Source organism: Eretmochelys imbricata, chromosome 5 (assembly GCF_965152235.1).
Source record: "Eretmochelys imbricata isolate rEreImb1 chromosome 5, rEreImb1.hap1, whole genome shotgun sequence".
NCBI lineage: Eukaryota > Metazoa > Chordata > Testudines > Cheloniidae > Eretmochelys > Eretmochelys imbricata.
The window spans coordinates 122,347,637-122,368,770 of NC_135576.1; the positions used below are offsets into that span (position 1 = coordinate 122,347,637).

Consider the following 21,134-nt stretch of genomic DNA (forward strand, 5'->3'; position numbering starts at 1 on the left):
TCCCCTCCAGCGTATCTACCACTCCTCCCAGTTTAGTATCATCCGCAAATTTGCTGAGAGTGCAATCCATACCATCCTCCAGATCATTTATGAAGATATTGAACAAAACCGGCCCCAGGACCGACCCTTGGGGCACTCCACTTGATACCGGCTGCCAACTAGACATGGAGCCATTGATCACTACCCGTTGAGCCCGACAATCTAGCCAGCTTTCTACCCACCTTATAGTGCATTCATCCAGTCCATACTTCCTTAACTTGCTGACAAGAATACTGTGGGAGACTGTGTCAAAAGCAGAAGGCTGACAATTCTCTGTGGAAAGAGGAAACATTCCTGCAGCATCCGCTCCACACCTCCATCCTTGTAGAAAAAGCTGGTCCTTTTTTCTCTATGTGGTATTGTGTAATACAGAGCATTCCAATGTCTCCTTTCATGCCCCAAGTTCTCTCTGTTCTACATAAATGTTGGTTCTTCTGGCTTCCAGTGTTGGGAAATGATTTACACCAGAAATGCAGAACTCTGGGGTTACCGAGACAGGAGAAAGGAATTTGCCAGCATTTCAGGTTTCCCTCATAAGCCATTGGTGTCTCCTAGGGTTGCCAACTGTCTAGTCACACAAACCCAAACACCCTTACCCCGCTCCTTCCCTGAGAACCCGCCCCTGCCCCGCCTCTTCTCTGACGCCCTGCCCCACTTCCTCCATCCCCCCCCTCCCACAGTCGCTTGCTCTCCCTCACCCCTCACTCACTTTCACTGGGCTGGGGCAGGGGGATGGGGTGTGGGAGGGGGTGCAGTCTCTGGGCTGTAGCCGAGGGGTTCGGAGTGTGGGAGGGAGCTCTGGGCTGCACCTGGGGCAAGGGGTTGGGATGCAGGAGGGGGTGCGGGGTGAAAGCTCTGGGAGGGAGTTTGGGTGCTGGAAGGGGCTCAGGGGTTGGGGTGTGGGAGCGGGGAGGGGTGCGGGCTCTGGCTGGGCGGTGCTTACCTCGGGCAGCTCCCGGCCAGCTGTGCGGCGGGGCTGAGGCAGGCTCCCCACCTACCCTGGCCCCACGCTGCTCCAGGAAGCGGCCGGCACATCCCTGTGGCCGGGGGGGGGGGGGGGGCGGGGGCAGTGCCAGGGGTCTCCATGCGCTGCTTATGCCCCGAGCGCCGACTCTGCAGCTCCCATTGGCTGGGAACCGTGCCCAATGGGAGCTGCCGGGGCAGAGCCTGTTTTAGCTCCGCTGCGCTGCCGACTGGGAGTCGCCTAAGGTAAGCAGGGCAAGGGGTCTCCGCCCACTGCCCCCTCCATGCGCTGCTCCCAGAAGTGGCCAGCATGTGCCTGCGACCCCTGGCGGGGGGGCCAAGGCAGACACTGCCCCCGTAGCTCCCATTGGCCCCAGCACTGCTGCTCTCTTCCCTCCCTCTCCCCCCCCCGCAGGAGTAGATATTAAGGGGTAGATATTGTTGTCTAAACATATTTAGGCAAAAAAAATCACTTTTCACCCAAAACAAAAATGTCCATAGAAAATTGTAAGTTTGGACATTTTCCAGTTTTCCAACAAAAAAACAAACTTTTTTTGAAATCTGAAACTTTTTTTTTCCGGTCAGAAACCCAAAATAATGCTTGCAGGAAATTTCAGGCTAAATAAATGATATTTTCCACACACAAAAATTGCTGCTTTTCGACCAGCTTTGTTAAGGGGAGGAGAATCGGGTCCAAAGAGCCTTGCACAGCAAGCCAGTGACAGATACATGTAAATAACTCATCTCTCCCAATTCAGTCTCCTCTTCTAATTACCTGGGACTTATCAAGTGCAGGTGTAAATGGCAGCACAAGGGGCAAGACACTGGAGAATCGGGCTTGGTGTCAGGCTCAGCATCTCAATAGAAAAACCAGTGTAATGCTCCAATAATTGTTTCCTGCAATAATTCTTTTCCATACTTGCCCTAAAATAGATTATGGATTTCTTTGTCACAGCCTCGTTTATTTTCAAATAATTATGTCATAAATGGAACACAAAGGGAAGAATTCATGTTTTGGTTCTGTTCTCATCTATGGGATCAGTGGATCCCTGGGTAGATTTGCACTGCAATGTTCAACTGACTGTCATACTTCATTTTCACATGTAATTGAAGGCACAAGAATATAGACGTACCTATTTAAGCTAAGCAGGGTCGTACTGGGTGACTGTAAGGATGGGAGATCTCCAGAGAACAACTCAGGTGGTGCACTGACTGGTATCGGGAACTGACTCTTCCCTCTCAATCAATATTGAATCTGTGTCCTAGCCTGAGACCTAATCCAGGATCACGCCCAGGGTACTATTGTTGTTATTATTTATTTGTATTATTGTAGTGCCTAGTAGCCCCAGTCATAAACCAGGACCCCGTTTTGCTTGGTGGAAGACAAAGGTGCTGTCTTTTGGAGGGGATGTAAAGGCCAGGTGCTGACCTTTGGTGCTCTTAAAATCCCACGCTACTTTTCACAAAAGCAGATGTGCAGTGTTATGGCAAATTCCGTGGGCCCTATGTTAAGAATTGATGAGGTTGGTAAAGCGCTGTGATGTCCTTCTGGATGAAAAGGGCTATGTGAATAGGGAGAAAAAATAAGGAAACAGGTTCTTCCTCTTGTTCAGTGTTTGCTACCAGAGGCTTGCTTATGGAATAACAAGTATCCTTGGATCTCGCAATAAAATTATAGGAAGCAGATACAAAAGCTGATCAATAGCTTTTCAAAAGTGCGAATTGTCTTATTCTCAAAGACAGGTTTCAGAGTAGCAGCCGTGTTAGTCTCTATTCGCAAAAAGAAAAGGAGGACTTGTGGCACCTTAGAGACTAACCATTTTATTTGAGCATAAGCTTTTATGAGCTACAGCATCCGATGAAGTGAGCTGTAGCTCACAAAAGCTTATGCTCAAATAAATTTGTTCGTCTCTAAGGTGCCACAAGTCCTCCTTTTCTTATTCTTAAAAGCAACCACTGAGGAGATTTTCAAAACTGCTGAAGGGAATTAGGAATACAAATCCCAATGAAAGACAGTGGAATTTGTGACGGGGCATGTACCCCACACAGGCTCCAAAAGGGTTAATGTGGACCTGAGAGGCCAGTTAATATACCAGGCTGGACCTGGAGGGAGAGCCAGGCTTAAATGAGGATGAAGCAGAACTGAGGAAGGGCTGGGATAAGAGTATGAGCAAAGGAAAGCTGCCGGGAGAGAGTCTGCCATCGCTCTCTGGGACTAGAAACGGTAGAGACACCCAGGAGACAGGAGGTAGGGCGCTCCCTCTCTCTGGGAATGGCCTGGGGAAGGCCGACTGAATAAAGGCCACAGGGATGGAATAAATCCTATGATGGGCCCTGGAAAGGGAGCCAGGCACAGAGAATCAGCCCTAAGCATCAGCGTTCCAGCAGAGAAAGGAGCTGGGGGAACGCAGCAGCAAGCCAGGGGACTGAGAATCAGAAGAGAGGCTGCATTAAGCACCGGCTGCAGGGAAGCAAGCCGGGGCTCGGAAGTTGGAAGTTACTCAGGGAACCAGCAGCAGCGCATCTAAAGGAGCAGACCTAGCTGCTTAATACAGGGTCCCTGGGTCAGAACCCAGAGCAGAGGGTGGGCCTGAGTTTCCCTACCAGCCTCAAGGAGGGGTGTACAAGCCCAAGGTGAGAGCTGAAGACTGATCCTGAAGGAGAGGCCAAGAAATAGCCCTTTAGGGGTGGAAGAATCTCTTGTGTTGGGACACTTCTAGGCTTGTCGTTGTACTTTTGCTACCCCAGAAGGGATAGATTTAAATCGTGATTTGGCCGGAGGGCTGCGTTACAGCAAGCGAGACCACCCCAATGCTGGGGCATCCATCGGGAGGGGGCACTGGATGGAAAGGGAGCCATTATTCCACTCCCGGCCACGAGGAGGTGGTGCTCAGGGGTGAGTGAACCCCCGCTCGGTGCTCCTGAATCTGTTAGACGCTCTTGAAAATGTCCCGCTGTGTAAGTGACGATAAACAAACTGGAGCCATGAACCACTTTACAGCACCTGGGTGGGCGTGATAGTTGCAACTGGGCTCATGCACATCCTGAGAGATATGAGAGAGCGAATGTGCTTGAGTATTTGAGCCACAAGGGAAGCAAAAATTGCTGAAACACTTGCTGGCTTTCAGTCATCTTTCCTTCACTTTAAAGTTAAACCTGCTGCAGTGACTTGGAACAGGTCACATTGTAATGGTTGTGCCTGTTTGCATGGCTTTGCTCGGCAGGACAGATTTGTTCCAGGGAAAGTAATTTTTCAAAGCTTGAGGGTGGTGGTTGCATGGGGCCTTAAATATTGGTGGATTGAGGCTGAGAACTCTGTAACTTTCAGCAGTTTGAATCCTTCCTTTCCCTTTTCCTTGCTGATTTACTCACAGCTTGCCTCGTAGGGTACGTCCTTCTCCGATGGGACACATTCCTCTGCTGCAAATTGAGTGCTGTGCTCTTGATTAATTTAGTTCATTCTGCTGTTGTACTCTGGCATTAAAAATGCATCTACGCAAATTTTGCTATACACTAAATTCAGTCAACATCCTACAGCACTTAGCTGCTTCACGCCTTGAATTGATAGCTGTTGAGGGGTAAGCTCCATTTCAGCATCTCACTGAAAGGGTGGTTAGGGTGCCACTGCGGAGCTCTGGAGACCAGCATTCAGTTCCTTACTCCACCACAGACTTCCTGTATGACTTCAGGCAACTCTCTTTGTGCCTCAGTTCCCTTTCTGTATCATGGGGATAACAGTGCTTCCCCACCTCACAGGGGTGTTGTTAGGATACCTATGTTAAAAAATAGTGAGGGTCTTGGATACTGTGGTGATGGAGACTATGTAAGTACCTAACAGAGAGAGCTCTCATAGGCTGCGAGAGTCTTTGCAGTGTAGGTCCTTCCTTTTATTTTTGTCTGTATTTCTGGTGAGAACTGGTGAAGGATGTTTCTCTAATAAACGGACTTTAAGACAATTCCAAATTAGAGCAAAATTCTAGTACCAGATCTGCCCTGGGTGGATCTCAGTTGACATTCTGTCCTCCTTGCATGTGTTTAAATCTTATTAACAGAAGTATAATATTTTGTGTCCAGCAGCCTTCAGACCAACTGTATACTCCTCACACACGCACATGTTTGCAGAGCTAAATAATAGAATGACTGAGGTAAATAATAGCTGAGGGAGAGATGAAAGCAAGGGAGGGGAAGAGGGTATTTGAGATTTGAAATGAGATGGAGATTAAGGCAGGTGGAGAGAGAGGGGAAGTTTGTTCCAAGTGAAGGCTCTTGCATCTCACATGCTGAGTGTGTGGAGAGGAGGCCAGTGCTCAATGAGCAGAGAGAGGAGCCTTTTCAGGTAGGCTGGAGTGAGCCCTTAGTGGTTATGAAGAGCAAGGAGAGTGATTCTAAATTGGACCCTGAAGCGAAGGAATAGACAGTGGAGTAGGGTGAGAAGCCAGGCAGCAGCATTGTGCCTGCTGGAGTCTGGAGAGCTGGGACTTGGCTGAAAGGGAGTTTGCTTAGGGAGCCCAAGATACAAGCAAGGCATGGAAGAAGACTTCAGCAAAGGCAGAGTTGAGGCTGATATACAGCCATGGAACATGGTGGGCTTATTTGGGGTTAAGCATGATGCCAACTTTATGGACAGTAGAGGCAAATAAGAGTCATTTGGCAAGAAGACAAGACCTAGAAGATGCCTACACAGCTATCTGGTAAAACTAGTTGTAAAATGGGAACACTTCCTTCTCCCCCCGCCCCCACCAAAAATTGAAAATTTTGAGCAGCTCCAGAAGCAGTCAAGGAGGATGGCACGAACCGTACTGTCAAAAGCTGAGTTGAGATCAAGGGGGATGTGGAGGAGGAGGGAAGTAAAATTTCAGTACAAGAAGGGCATCCGCTGGCTACAGGGAGGATTGTGGATTCCATGCTGTGGCCTGTCAGATGAGAATCTGTCCAGGATATTGTTATGTGATATGTGCTTTGTTCGCTAGAGAAATGAGAGAAGGCCTCTTTATCGCACTCTTTGCGAGAAAGGAGAGTTTAGAGGAGGATCACTCATTGGACGGCATGTCAGGCTCCAGGGGGAGGGAGTAAGGAATTCATTGACAATGGCAGATTTTTGACAATCGGGTAAACTCCAGTATTGAAGGGAACGGTTTTGTTGACACTGGTGAGGATGTGTTAGGGAAAAAGGTTTCCCCTCCCGTCTAGGGTTAGGAGGGTAGCCTTCCCTGGACTTCTGTATTAGCCAAACAAAACACAGAGTCTTGGCTCTTTGATAAAGTGAGGCACTTTAATGCTAGCAAGTACGACAGCTGAAGGGCTCACCAGTTCCTTTACAGAGGAAAATGGTGAAGCCCCAAACAAAGAACAGAGATGGGCTTTTATAGCCTGGTTCAACATACAGTGTGATATCTCTTCCAGTTCAAGCCGGTTAACCCAGTCTGTTTGAAGTTCTGGGGTAGGTATAAACATGGAGGCTTATCTGTATAAGGAATTCTTTCCCCAAAACAGGGAGTACAGGTTACACACAGTTCACATTCCTTCCACCCATAACCTTAGAGAGAAGACAGATAAGCATAGAAAAAAGACAGAGGCCTAGCTTTACATGATTAGAGGGTTGTTTTCTGGTTCTTTTCTTTATCAGATGGACAGAGCAAGGGCTGGGCAAACAATAGGAAATAAAGGAGGTCATTTTCTTATGGAACTGGCTGGTTATAAGCAGAGTACAAGAAAGGGGAGTGCCACTCATTCAGGGCAGGAATTGTCTCCGATCTGTGTTTACACAGTGCTCAGCACAATCCCTGTTGGGGGCCTGTGGGCACTCCCAGAATATTTAAATATAATAAAAAATAATATAATATATCAAAAGCAGAACATCAGAGCAGAGAACCAACACAAATATTGTCGAAAGCATTCTTCCCTTGTAATTGCAAGCCTTTTCAAACTAGAGGTGTCCTCTGTTACATAATGTAGTGGTCCATGAAATAAACTTCGAATACCTGGTGAGAATAGCTTCTACTATCTAAACTGTCAGACATAATACTTTGCTACTGATCGGTCAACGCTGCAGAATTGATTCTATTTTATGTATGTATGTGCAGTGTTTTTGAATGCTTGCTTAAAAATGGCAGACTGTGTTTAAAAAACAGTGGGGCGATGGATTAATAACGAGATCCCCCAAAAGCAGAAATGTAAGGAAATGTACAAAGCTTATTGCAACAACCAGAAATCACTGGGCATTCTATAGCTCCCCCCAAACTAGTCTCATAGCGATCTAACTCCATTGAATTTAGCGGTGTTACTCCAGATTTACACCAGTGTAGGTGAGATCAGTATCCGGGCCAACGATTCTCTAATACTGGCTTTGTTTCTTTTTGCATACATCACCATAGACAGCACATCATCAGTTCTTACAGCACTGAATAAAAAGCCCCACCCTCCAATGCAATTTTCTTGTCATCTCGACTGTTTAATTAAGTAGGAAGCTCGTGTGAAACGGCAGCTTGTGAGCCTTACTTTCTTCCCCAGTGGAAGTAACAGTAATAGATACTTTATCTAGAAATATACCATACGCCAGTCAAATCTGGAACTGAATTCCATTTACAATGGCCTTATTCTTGTTGAACAGTGGGTTAATATCCTGATTTAACAGGGTCCTTTTGTGCATAACTTCAAGCATGGGAGTAGTCCTAGTGAAGTCAGCAGGACTATAGAGATGCTTGAAGCTGTGCATATGCTCAAGTACTCTGCCATATCGCAGTCTGCATCGGAAATGTCTGCGCCCGTCACACTGCTATAAAACTGGTTGGAGAGAAGAATCAGGCCCCTTGTGTCAAACCATCTGATGCTACCTCACAAACACTGTCTAACTGCTTCTTAAGTGCTATGCTAATTTGATAAGCACAGAAATCCATGGGACTGTGGGTATCTAGTCTAGTTTAGTCAGACTGGTGTAAATCTGGAGTAACACTACTGAAGTCAATGGATTGTTTTAAAAGGAGACGTTTTATTTTGATCAGTATTTTTGTGTGTTCTACTTAAATGTCTCCTGCCTGAAAACGTTTGTTGTCTTTATCCACCTAATTGTGCCTCCTCTTAAATTAGATTGGAAGCTCTACCGATGCTGTGTACATGCCTAGCACAATGGGGCCACAATCCTGATTGGGGCTTCCGGGTACTGCAGTAGCACAAATAACAGAGGGGAACAAATCCCGGGTCACTTTTAAACTGTATTGCGCTGATGGTCTTTTATTTTCTTCCACTCCAGCTACTGAATTGAACTACATTGAACTATGTGCTAGCTCTGAGCACAGATAGAATAAACTGGATAAAGACAATATTTCAGTGCAGCTTCACACATTGGCTCTTCCCTCTCAAATTCCATTTTTAACGTGCATTTTATAAGGCTGGCATCTCTACCCATCAGCAGTTAGAATTACAATGAGGCTGGGCATACTTGGCTTGAATCAATAAGGATGCTCATCCAGGTTAATAAGAATAAATTATTGTTGCACTGGAAACAATGTACTGTTGTAACAAATAAAGTGCTCTAAGAATAGTCATTTGATATTTATAGGTGAGCTCAGTGCATGTGTTTTATTATCTACTACTTGGGCCCTCTCCTAATGGCGTGGTTTCTTTTCCCACATCCTTTTTAGCTCAGTTACGTAGAATTGCTGTGAGTACACCCTTTGTATAAAGTTAATTTATGCTACTTCAGTCTGGCTTCTTTTTTCTACTGAAGTCCGTTATAAATATATAATAGTCAAATTCCACTGACTTCAGTGGCAGCAGAGTTTGGACAGTAACAAGAGCTTTTGAAAATCCAACCCAAGATAATCAACTTCTAGTGACCCTATCTCAAATAAGTTTAGTGATCTCAGACTAGTTCCTATTGTTCATATTAATTCCAGTTTAAAAAAAAAAAAGAGGCCCACAGGATCCACAGTTGCACCAAATCTCTGTTTATTTTTGTTTATCCTCCAATTCCCAGAATAATTTAGAGTGGTCTCAAGGCTGCTCTAAGTTATGCGTAGTTGCAGTGGCTCCCAAGAGGCCTTTATATAGCCACGTTGTGCATTCCAGCCACCCTACGGTAAAGCCAGGAGGGGAGGGTGTAGAGAGTTGCATTCCTCCATGCCAGGGCACTCCTCAACTGCCTACCTATGGAGGCTTTATGGTCCTGTTACATCTCCAGAGCGTGGGTCAGGATTTAGCCCAGAAAATTGAGCTTCATTTTCCAGTGTGGATGCCTCAGTTGCATCCACACACAAAAAAATGTGTGTGTGAGTGTTGGCTAGTTACATAAGTTGGCACCAAGGGATAAACACAGTGCCATTGAAGTCCATGGGAGCAGGATCATGCCTGGGGGCCTTTTCTTCACTTGTAAAAAGGTGTGTTCTTAAGCTGAGTTAGCAAAATCAAGGTACAATCCTAGGGAAGACAAGGCTGTGTGTAGTGTTCACATGTGCTAGCAGGTCAAGGTAAAGATTATGGGAGAGCTTAACCTGCCAGTTTCTATGAAAAGTACAGACTGCCTTGTCTTCACTAGGATTTTACCTACTGTTAGGTGTCTTGAGTTAGCTAACTTAAGAACACACCGTTTATTTCCTGATGACAATAAAGCCTAGGTGTTGTTACCAGCTTTGTCCGTTACTTTGCGGTATGCTCCTTTTTGGGTTATTCTTCTGGGAGGGGGTTTCTGTGCTTCTATCAATGTACTGCTTGTGTCATTTGTGTTCTCATATGTGTCACTTGTGTTCTCATTCTCCCTGCTGCAAGTCCCCTCCCAATGGAGCTATCCTGCAGGACCCAGATTCCCCAGGGCTGGGTTCTTCCAGCCTCAGAATCAGACGAACACACACACACGTGGACACACAACAGAGTGAATCTGAGAGGACCGGGTTAATCAGCACTTCCAAGCTGCCACCCTCATAGGCCCTTGGACTCAGCAGGCTGCGTCAAGCAGAACCTCCAAGCTGTCACCCACATTTGCCACGGGCAGCGCACCGGAATAGAGCACGCCGGAGCAAGCTGGGTCGAGCAGCACTTCCAAGCTGCCACCCTCATATGCCCCAGGTTCAGCACATCCCTATCCCGACTTTCACGTTACATTGTTCTGGTAGTAACCCACTTGATGAGCAAACCCCACAGGATTTTTGGGCGCTGCAGGAATATTTTAGCTTAGGTACGAGGAGCGTTGTTGCAGAGTGAATGAGGAAACCAAAAAACACGCACAAGGGGGAGAGAGAGAGAGGCAACCAGCTTAATCATGAAAGTTATTTATTGCCAGGTAATAACCACTGGGGAGCCAAACAAACAAAACAGTTATAATATTAAATCTAACTTAAACTTGATTATAAAAGTCAGGTTTAGAAAACTATAGCTGATCACACAAGTCAGAGTCAGAAGGCTACACCTAGAGAGAGAGAGAGCTGGGTTCTCACCGCTCTGTGAAGCTTGAATCGATCGGGGGCCCCACGTGGTATAGCTGAGGGTCTGGAGTATTGGATACAGGCAGAGCCCACAGCACTATCAGTCAGGAGAAGATGAAGTCCCAGTGGAACTGATGCAGATTTTGGATTCAGGCATCAGAGCATTTAGCTGAGCGTGGGTAGGGGCTTTTGTAGAGAAACAACAGTGGTTCAAGGGAGAACACTAGATTTGTTTATAAAAAAGAAAAGGAGGACTTATGGCACCTTAGAGACTAACAGATTTATTTGAGCATAAGCTTTCGTGAGCTACAGCTCACTTCATCGGATGCTGTAGCTCACAAAAGCTTATGCTCAAATAAATTTGTTAGTCTCTAAGGTGCCACAAGTCCTCCTTTTCTTTTTGCGGACTAACAGGGCTGCTACTCTGAAACCTGAGATTTGTTTATGTGTAAACTGATGTCTCAAGGGAGTATCCCAAAGTTGTTTTGTTAAGGTTAGACAATGGGAGCTGACCACTTCTGCCTATGAGTGGTGTTCCTTGGAGGGAGCTCACAATGCAATTAGGGAGCTTCACTATTTTGGATACCAATAAAGGATTTATTACTAGAATTGGTCTGATAACTACTGAGCTGGGAGTGTGCAGGCATGGGTTCATTAACATCTGGAGCAGAGATCCCCCATCATGCAGTGCTTGGCTGCTTTTCTGGTCCCTGAGTTCTGTGCGGTTCTTGCCTTGGAATCTCTGTTCTCCATTCTGTATGCTAATGGGGATGCCTCCTTGTTCCATCTTTGATGCAAATGAGGCTAGGGAAGTTGCCTTAATCCAACTATCCCAGGGGCTTAGGTGTGTCTCCCACTGCCTTTTCATTGCTTTTTTTAAGTCTTCCTTCTGATCGGCTTTGGTTCAAGTGGAGGCTGGGTCTGGGGGGAGCTCTTTCGTGAGTCAGACAGTCTGGGTACTGCGCTCTGGCTCCTCAAGAACACAGAGCTGACAGGTAACAGTGTGTAAGTGCAATGTTCTGTAGGTACACTGGTGCAGAAGTATTGTCTATGGCCTTGATTCAGGCATCCACCTTTGAACATGTGTCCTTACGATTCTTAAACTTCCCTTTCTTTTTTTCCCGCTGCTACAGATTTTTATCGGTGAGATCTCCATGTATTTTATAAAATCAACCCGAGAAACCCTGATCGTCCAGGAGAAAACTATCTTGACGGGAGAGTGCTGTTACCTGAACCCATTACTACGAAGAATTATACGGTTTATAGGTAAGTGTCCATAAACACAGAGAGTTTTGCCCCTGCTTGCGGAAACAAAAGAAACAAAAGAACACCGACTTCTTAAGATCTACAGCACAAAACTAATTAAGCTGTGAAATCTTTGCAGGCTTCTTCCACCTTAGAGGGATAGTCCCCCTCAGGACTTGCAAGGTAATGTTTAAAATGTGCGAAATCACACTGTATAGAGCTGATTTATATGCAATTGTGCTAGGTTTAATGCTTCTCATGGACCCTGGAACCAAGGTTATGCCCATTAAATCCTTATCTGAATACTTCTATCATTGATATTACAAATTACAATTACTTACAATTTTTTACTCAACAGCCTATCTCTTCACCCTTTTTTTCTCCAAATATAAATTAACCTGAGAAGCGCCAATATGTAATAATCAACTGAGCTGAACCAACAAACAAACCAAACATAGAGACCCCGGACATAATATTCCTCTCATTTTTCATTAGAGACTTTATTAAGTTAATTGCTAAGGAACTGGTGAAAAAAATGCAACTTCCAAACACTTTGAAGGCTTCCTCTGGTGGCATTTACCAGCAGCTATGTTTAGTTCATGAATTTCCCTTTATGGAAAAGTTAACTTAGCAGCTGTCACTGGGAATCATCCTATAGTTGTTTCAGAGTGGGAAGAATAACACAGTCGCTTGCACTGTAAAGCATGGCAAACTGACTGAGGGCTAGGTTATCCCACCTGGGGGAGTGAGAACCCCTTTCAGCCCCCCCACCCCACTCTCGCCCCACCTCTTGGACTCCTTGCATGGCCTACCACAATCTTGGGACTGGGCATGTACAAAGTTAGCAGAGCTACTTGCCCACTTCCTCCCTCCCTGGACCAAGTATGTGGGAAGTGGGCAGCTAGAGACAGGGAATGGGCACAGCCTTGGCCTCCACGTCCCCTACTCACTGGTCAGAGTAGCTGAACCAGCACACAGGTGGGGGAATATTAGTTTATTGCTGGTATAAGCCAGCAGTAAATCCTATGTCCCACGGAACAAGAGCAGGAACTGAGAGTCAGAGGAGACGCACCACTCCCTGGTCAGGGCTTTGCCTAAAGTCATAATCTAGCTCAAAGGAAATGAGGCTTGAAACATTAGTGGGGGTTTCCCCCTCCCCCTCGCAATTCTTTACAGTTTTGCTTGGAAACGAAAGGGTGATGTGCTGGTGGTGACGGGCTGCATTGTTCTAATTAGACAACATCCTGATTGGGAGGACTGTGTTTCATGGACCCCTTATTCCTCCTTGAGCTCTCCTTGTGAAGCTGCTCGGTCTTCTGCACTCACTGATGCAGAAGGGGCATGGTCCTACCTCCTCTTCTGCTGCCTCTGGGGCACTTTGCACCACCAGGGGCAAACTAAGAGAGCAATCTTTATGCAGGGATTGCTCCTGAGAGAGAGCACGGGGGAGGGGTGGAAGAGACACCTTGCACCTTCTCCCACTCTACACCCCCCCTAGACACAAGGAATAGGCACGTCTGACCCTCAGCATGGCACTTCTCTGATCAGTTCTTCAGATGTACCATGTAGGAAAATAAAAGATCAGGGAGCTTTCATTAAAAACCAAATACCCTTGAAGTTCAGCTAGTCTCTAGCTCACATTAATGGGCAGTAAACTGCCATTAACAGGGAGCAGGAAGCTGGCTGCCATTTGGGCACTCAGAGCTGTTTTGTGTCCCAGCATTCTCAGCGTGTGACAATAGACTGATCAAATATTCTCGCCTGTGGGGCCAGCGCTAAAAGAGCTCAGACAAACAAGGCAAAACATTTGCTGTGTGTGTTTTCTTATAGGCCGCTCTCCCTGTGTGTAGCCTTCATTTTAATTAGCTGTATTCCTGAGCATTCGCTCTAGCCATTTCTCATCTGGAAAAAAAAATTACAGCTGTGTACAGAGCAGCAAAATATTAACTTCTCCACACAAATCAGTCTCAGCTCTGCAGGACTGTTTGTTTCCAGAGGGAGAGGAAGTTAACCTGGTCATAAATTGCTTTAAACATGGGTCTTGTTATAAACAGGGGAGGCATATGCTGTAAGCTGGGGGTGACCTTGGTTTGCCCTCCCAGACTTTTGGGCAGCTGCCAAGGGTGGTAGATTTCTGGACAGGTGCATAGGGTGGCAGATTTGCCTGGCCACCCCTCCATTGTGACAGAGGGCTGGTTGGGCCAAATTTGAGTGGCATGGCAACCCCTCGCTCTAGGTCTCAATGCCACTCACTCAAATTGGGCCCAGCTATCCTTCCCTCATAGCAGGAGGACAGCCAGGCCAAATCTGCCACCTAAGCCCTATGAGGAGAGGGAAGCAGACTGTCTTGAGTGTCTTCTGCTGTCTCACTGGCCGGATAAGAAGCAGCACTGCTGGCCAGGGCCAGAGCTGGGTGCGGCACGAGCCAGGCCCCAACCCTGACCCAGGCCAGCCATCAGTAAGAGACACGTGCACATGACCTGCTGCCCCTTCCTCACTGTAACCTCAGGAAGGAATCGGTCCACTAACACCCTTTGAGCAGCCACAGGCTCAGTGGGGAATCAGAAGCAGGGGTGTTGACACAATTTCACCCCCTCCCCCGAATGTTTCTGAACTGACCCCCTGGTTTTAAAGTGCGATTTCTTTCCCCCTGATGGTGGAAGAAGATCTTTTTAAGGAGCATCCTTGTTTCCCCTGCAGAATGTAAGAAATGGAGCTATTTGAGAAATGGGGTCCCTCCCCCTCAAAAAATCATGAAATGGTTTTCCAAAATTTCACTTTTTTAATCAAAATTCCAAATTTTGATGTAAAATTTCATCTAGCTCTAATAAGAGCTAGATATTGAGCGGTGATAGCCACTGGTAACTAAATAATAGCTGCTTGTTCAAGAAGGCTAGGTAGCTGGTGGAACGTGAACATGGGGACAGACGATAAGAATGTTTGCACGTGGCTTCTGTTTAGGCTGTTTCTCCCACCAAATATAAAAGAAAAAAACTCCAATTGACTTTAGCCTCCAAAACGCTCATCTTCCAAAGCCCATTGCTGTCAAATGAGAGAGTCCCATTGCTTTTGCCGGCCATTAGTTCAGGCCATGAGTTCTCTCAGAACCTGCCCCTGAGCCTGTGGTGATCTCCGCCTGGGAGGGCTTCAGACTCTGGGGAGCCAGAAGTAAATTATTTTTCCTACTGTGCTGAAATCAGCTGGTGTAAAAAGATCCACCGCTGAGTTACACCAGCTGAGGAGCTAGCCAAATACCTAGTCACAGAATCTGAGGCCCCTTCATGGTGAATTCATTTAATATCCTTGTCGCTTCAATTTCCAGTGTTGCTCCATTGCAGGGAACTTTAAATTAAACTGAACTAAAATAAAACGCAAGCTTCCAAGCGTTGGTGCTGTTCTCCTTAGTTTGACAGGAATGTGGGGACTGACTAGGGCCTGTGCTGGATGGCTCACTTTCCAGTGACTCCAGTTTTGAATTTAATTATTCACTGGGCATGAAATTCACCTCACCAGCATAGAGCCTGGGTATTCAGGCTCTATACAGAGATGCTGGGGACATGATAATTCCCCCTCCACCAACCCAAGGACAAGATGTGGGCCTGCTGCACAGACAAGCTCCTATTCCAGCACATAGAATAATAGCGGAAGCCCTTATATATTGGGTTTGAAGGATATGAGGGCCAGTCAGTCTGCATAACCTCAGATCTGCAGACACTACTTGGCCACCACCATTGGTGGACTTCAATTCTGGAGTATGTGGGCCCAGCCCAGAGATGTGTCATGTATGTACGCACTGTGCTGAAGTGGTACAGAATGTTCTACACCAGGAATGAACTTCTCCCAGGGAAGTGTGTTTTCAGAAAAGACTGAAATTAAACTCTTCCTGCTACATCTGTTTTCGCTAATAAAATGCTGTAGTGGCTGGAACAAGGTTCAAAATTAGTTCCTTTTGGGGCTGTAGCTCACAGAGGTTGTAGTTGGGTTCAAAATATCAACTACTAACGATCTTATTTCAGGCCCAAGCTAACCTTCTGAGTCATGCCTGCAAACAGTGTGTGTGCAGATATTGCATCTTCCATTCCCAGTCCACATTTGCACATTCAAACTGGGATTGTCGACCCAAATCCCGTATTTGTGGGTGGAGTGGGCATATATGGAAACTTTTTCCTATGCATTTGAGCAAGGTGGTTGGGAAAACATGGCCATTGCTGAGCAACGGTCCTATTCTACAAGGTACACTTCCACTCCCTTTAAATTCAGCGGGATCTCATAGTAATGTCACATGGTTATATTCTCTATATTTGTGCCACCATCACATTTTGTTTATTCTTTGGATGTATGAAGGTTCTAAAGATGAAAGTAAAGAAATGGTAGAAAATGATACAGAAGGTAGTACAAAAAGTAAAAACAAAAATACCTTCAGAATAATTGTCAAAAGTTTTGCTATTTAGTGCCTTTGACATAATTTTCAATACTGTGCTCTCAGTATCAGGAGAGAGAAATTTCAGTCATCAGCACAGATTACTGCAAATGGCAGCACATAAGTAAACAAGTATATTTAAAAGACAGAATTAAAATTAAGTTCTAACATATATTGACAGGTTTCAGAGTGGTAGCCGTGTTAGTCTGTATGAGCAAAAACAAGAAGGAGTCTTTGTGGCACCTTAGAGACTACGCATTTATTTGGACATAAGCTTTCGTGGGCTAGAACCCACTTCATCGGATGCATGGAGTGGAAAATACAGTACCAAGTATCAATACATGAAAAGATGTGAGTTGCCTTACCAAGTGTGAGGTCAGTCTAAGGAGACAATTCAACTGACAGCAGGATACCAAGGGAGAAAAGTTCTTCAAAAGTTATTTTTCCTCCCTTGGTATCCTGCTGTCAGTTGAATTGTCTCCTTAGATTGACCTCACACTTGGTAAGGCAACTCACATCTTTTCATGTATTTATACCTAGTACTGTATTTTCCACTCCGTGCATCCGATGAGGTGGGTTCTAGCCCACGAAAGCTTATGCCCAAATAAATTTAACATATATTGAGTGTGACTGGGTAAAGCACAGAGTAAAGCCAACCATGAATCCACCAAGATCAACTGGATACTCTGAGTGACAGATGCAGTGTAGGAGCAAATGATGGGACGTGGAGGTAATAAGTCAAAAGACAAGCTAGGGACAATAATACAGTGTAAAGTCCTGGAGAACATTTAAGATCCTTGACCTGTGTCCTGCATGTAAACAGACAGCCAGTGAGGACAGTACATCATGAGGTCGCTTTGGTCACTGAGGTCACTCTGTCACTTTGCCGAGCACAAATTCCACCCAGTGAATTCATTTAAGCACATAAAAATACCAACTGCAGAGTGGCTGCTGCATCTGTGGCTCAGCATTTGGCTGAGAGTGTTGCAGTTATCACAGCCATTTGTACAACCTGTTGAGTCTGTACGATGTGCTACACAATATTTAAGGAGGATGCTATCTGGAAGTGTTTTGTAGAATTAGAACACAAGGGGACGGATCCTCAGCTGCTATAAATTGGCAGAGCTCTACTGAAGCCAACTACATCGTATTGGATGTGTCAACATCACCTCCAAGACTAGGGAGACAAAGATTGAAATTCCAGTTGTCTACCTAGCCTAACCTATGTGTGAAGCATTTGTTAATCTAGAGATGGATAGCATTTCAACCGCAAACAATTTGTGACTGCAATCCTTTATTGTTTATCAAAGCTGGTATTTATGGAGGTACATAGCATCTGTTCTAGGTTGATCGTCTGTGTACGGTATGTTTCAGAGTAACAGCCGTGTTAGTCTGTATTCGCAAAAAGAAAAGGAGGACTTGTGGCACCTTAGAGACTAACCAATTTATTTGAGCATGAGCTTTCGTGAGCTACAGCTCACTTCATCAGATGCATACCGTGGAAACTGCAGCAGACTTTATATATACACAGAGAATATGAAACAATACCTCCTCCCACCCCACTGTCCTGCTGGTAATAGCTTATCTAAAGTAATCATCAGGTTAGGCCATTTCCAGCACAAATCCAGGTTTTCTCACCCTCCACCCCCCCACACAAATTCACTCTCCTGCTGGTGATAGCCCATGGGGGTGGGTTTTTGGAGGGGGGTGAGGGAGTGAGAGAACCTGGATTTGTGCAGGAAATGGCCTAACTTCATTATCATGCACATTGTGTAAAGAGTTGTCACTTTGGATGGGCTATCACCAGCAGGAGAGTGAATTTGTGTGGGGGGGTGGAGGGTGAGAAAACCTGGATTTGTGCTGGAAATGGCCTAACCTGATGATTACTTTAGATAAGCTATTACCAGCAGGACAGTGGGGTGGGAGGAGGTATTGTTTCATATTCTCTGTGTATATATAAAGTCTGCTGCAGTTTCCACGGTATGCATCTGATGAAGTGAGCTGTAGCTCACGAAAGCTCATGCTCAAATAAATTGGTTAGTCTCTAAGGTGCCACAAGTACTCCTTTTCTGTGTACGGTATGGTGGCTTTATCCCATTACAGGTTGCTAATTCCTCACAAGGCCTCTCTTTTGTGGATTCCCTGAGAGATCTGTTCTGTCATCCTTGCTATCAAAGGGAGTGTGACAAGGATCACAGTGCCATCAAAGTGCAGGTCACACCAGTCTCTACACTATGCTGGTTTACTGAGGTCTTCACTTCGCCAGTGCTTAGCTAAAATGGACTAGGGTGAGAATGAGCTTGTAGGTTGAGGGCAGCATCTAGGGAGTATGGTAGGAGTGATGCCTATCCATAATATTGAGGGGATTTGTCAACTCTTTGTCCAAGAGGTTCTGCTTGGTAGTGCTTTAGGATCCTGGATTCCCAGGGTTGGTGGTGGCCAAAAGCACCTTTTTCTTTAGCTGTGAAGGGATTTCAGTCTTTTCTCTCACCTGGCCACAGTTATCTCTGTTCTCTCATGTTTGGTTGGTTTTGTTTAAATATAGCCTTAACTTGGAATTTCCACTGTCGAACCCTGGTGTCTTATGAGAAAGCTGCACTGTTCCCTGAATGTCTTTTCTCCTGCAAGTGACTGTTAGATATTTGCAACCGTAATTCCAGGTAACAAAGATTATTGCTGGGGAATATATTTTGCACCAGTCTGATGATTAGTTTGGGGCCTTTTGATAATCGATTTCGTTAAATTTTGTCAAGGCACCCAGGAGCTTTGAGTAGTCCATAACAATATTATTATTATGAAATAAAACATCCAACCCTATTCATCCTACTGAATGGCATGAAGGATGCATTACTTCAGATGTGTCCGATGCACTTGCTCACATTAGACAATGATTGATTTAAATTGACTAGAGTAATGCACTATGGGTGGGATTTTCCAGAGTGCTCAGCACTGGCCTAAGTCTGCTCCCATTGAAGCCCGTGGCAAAACTCCTCCCATTGACCTGAATGGTGGCAGAGTTAAGTCAAAGCTGAGCACTTTGGAAAATCCTGCCCTGTGTCCTTTCTGGTGTTTAAGCTAGAAATGTTTAAAATAGCTGTCCCAGGTATGGGTTAGGTAGTCAGATGCTTATTGGGCTGAGGGGAATAATGACCTCATAAATCAGGAGCCCACAGTCAGATCTTTCTAGACTCCCTATTTGTAACCAGCAAATTAAGACGCTGTCCTGCATTTTGCAGAAGGCACCCAACGCTGCAGAATTAGGGCCCTTCCACTTTCAGAGCCCGTTTGTGATCTTTTAAACATGTGCTGGGCCCACAACTCCCTGACCGGAGCAAGGATGAAACAGGAAGTGTCATGTCTACTTAGTATGTTAATGTTTGCAAGTTCATTTTCACAAGTCAAGGGACTAACTCCCTTTCTATGGTGATTCTGCAATGAATGCATTCTCTGGTCGGCTTTTATACTAGTGGGCCAGTTGTTCCATGTACTGCAGACTGCCTTGAGCTGAGAGAAGGATCTAGAAGTCTGACTGGGGTTTACATATGTTAGGATTCTGTCCCCTTTTGCTGACACAGACGGGTGCAGAATTTACAGAACTACATTTTAAGACGGGAACTGAATTTCCTTTCACAGGTTGAACCATCAAACTGTGTGTTGTTGAATATGGAGATATTGTACATCCTACAGTGAGAGCAAGTGCTGTTTACCCATTGGTGATTGTGGGTTATAGAGCAGTGGTTCTCAACCAGAGGTATGTGTACGTGTACGTACAGAGGTCTTCCAGGGGGCACGTCAACTCATTTAGATCAGCGGTTCTCAACCTGGGCTCGAAAATGCCTGAACCATTTTAGTCAAACTTCCCCCCAAAATCTCATCCGTGTCAGACAACCTTAACAATAAGCACTCAAAAGGTAGCAAATCCCAGAACTAAGGTTGCCCATGCAGGCAGAATGGCAGGTGTCTAAACCCTACATTGCCCTCATATAGCTCTAGCTCCAAGAAGCCCTAAATCAATGGAGCACAATGAGTATTTGGTTTGTTTATATACAGTGGCTACAGCCTTATTGTATTGTGGCTTGAAACCTTACTGACTCTGGCTGGCAGGGTGATTGGAGTGTGTGTTGTGGAGTGTTTCACTCTGTTAGGGTTTCTAACTCATATGATTAAGCTATCGACCTGCTACCAGGCAAACAATCTATCCTGTTTAGACATTTAGAAATGCAACACATGATATGGATTTGTTGCCAATGGCTTGAATTTTATGACTGCATGATTTGTGTTAACAAATTCATGGCTCAGCTTCCACCAACAGCTTAATTTAAAACACAGTGACATCTAACACTGGGCTGCAAAATAATGAAATTAAGGCTTTATTTCAACAAGTAAAGGCTTACAGCGTTTATACACTTGTTGGGTTTACTATGATAGGAAGGATATAAACCAGAGAGCTTCTGAACTCACTTCCCCAGGCAGCTGCAGTGTGCAATTCACATGCCTTTATACCGTTGCTTTACTTGGCTCAGCTGCTCTGAAATTTGTAAAGCCCTGCTATCGTCCTATCAGCACTTAACGGAGTTAAAACTGAATTTGTATCCACCATCTCTCATCCAGTCAAGGCTTCCCAGCCTGCTACCGCCTGCTGCCCAGTTCTTCCCTGGAGCTCAGTGCTCTGTGTTCCAAATTTGGAGGCCCAAGCTAGTCCTGAGATCAGAGTCTGATTGCTCCAAGGAAACCTAGTATAAAGCCCAATCCTGTTTCCATTGCAGTGAGTGACAAACTTCCCAATAACTAGTGGGAGTAGGAACTGGCCATTAATCTGCCACTTTCTAGCAGACATCAGAGCCAGACTCATGCAAGCTTAGTTCTCCCCACGCTTTCATTCCCTAGAGCAGAGTACTGCAAACCTCCTTAGCCCCAAGGAATCAATGGATGAATCTGAGACACAAACCTACCACGTAAACATAAAGTCTCTATAAAGCAGTGTGGCTTTGGGGGTGAAGCACTAAACCTGGACTCAGGAGGCCTGGGTCCTAGTCCCTGCTCTGCACCTG

The 21,134-nt window shown here is 45.6% G+C and overlaps 1 protein-coding gene across 1 annotated transcript in view; it reads left to right on the forward strand.

Annotated features, from left to right (window-relative positions):
- The window catches only part of PLPPR1 (phospholipid phosphatase related 1), a 110,997-nt gene that overhangs the window by 72,323 nt on the left and 17,540 nt on the right, over positions 1–21,134 (forward strand). Inside the window, exon 3 of the mRNA XM_077816492.1 lies at positions 11,552–11,684. Coding sequence (XP_077672618.1) covers positions 11,552–11,684 — 133 coding nt within the window. The remainder of the gene's footprint in view (positions 1–11,551; positions 11,685–21,134) is intronic.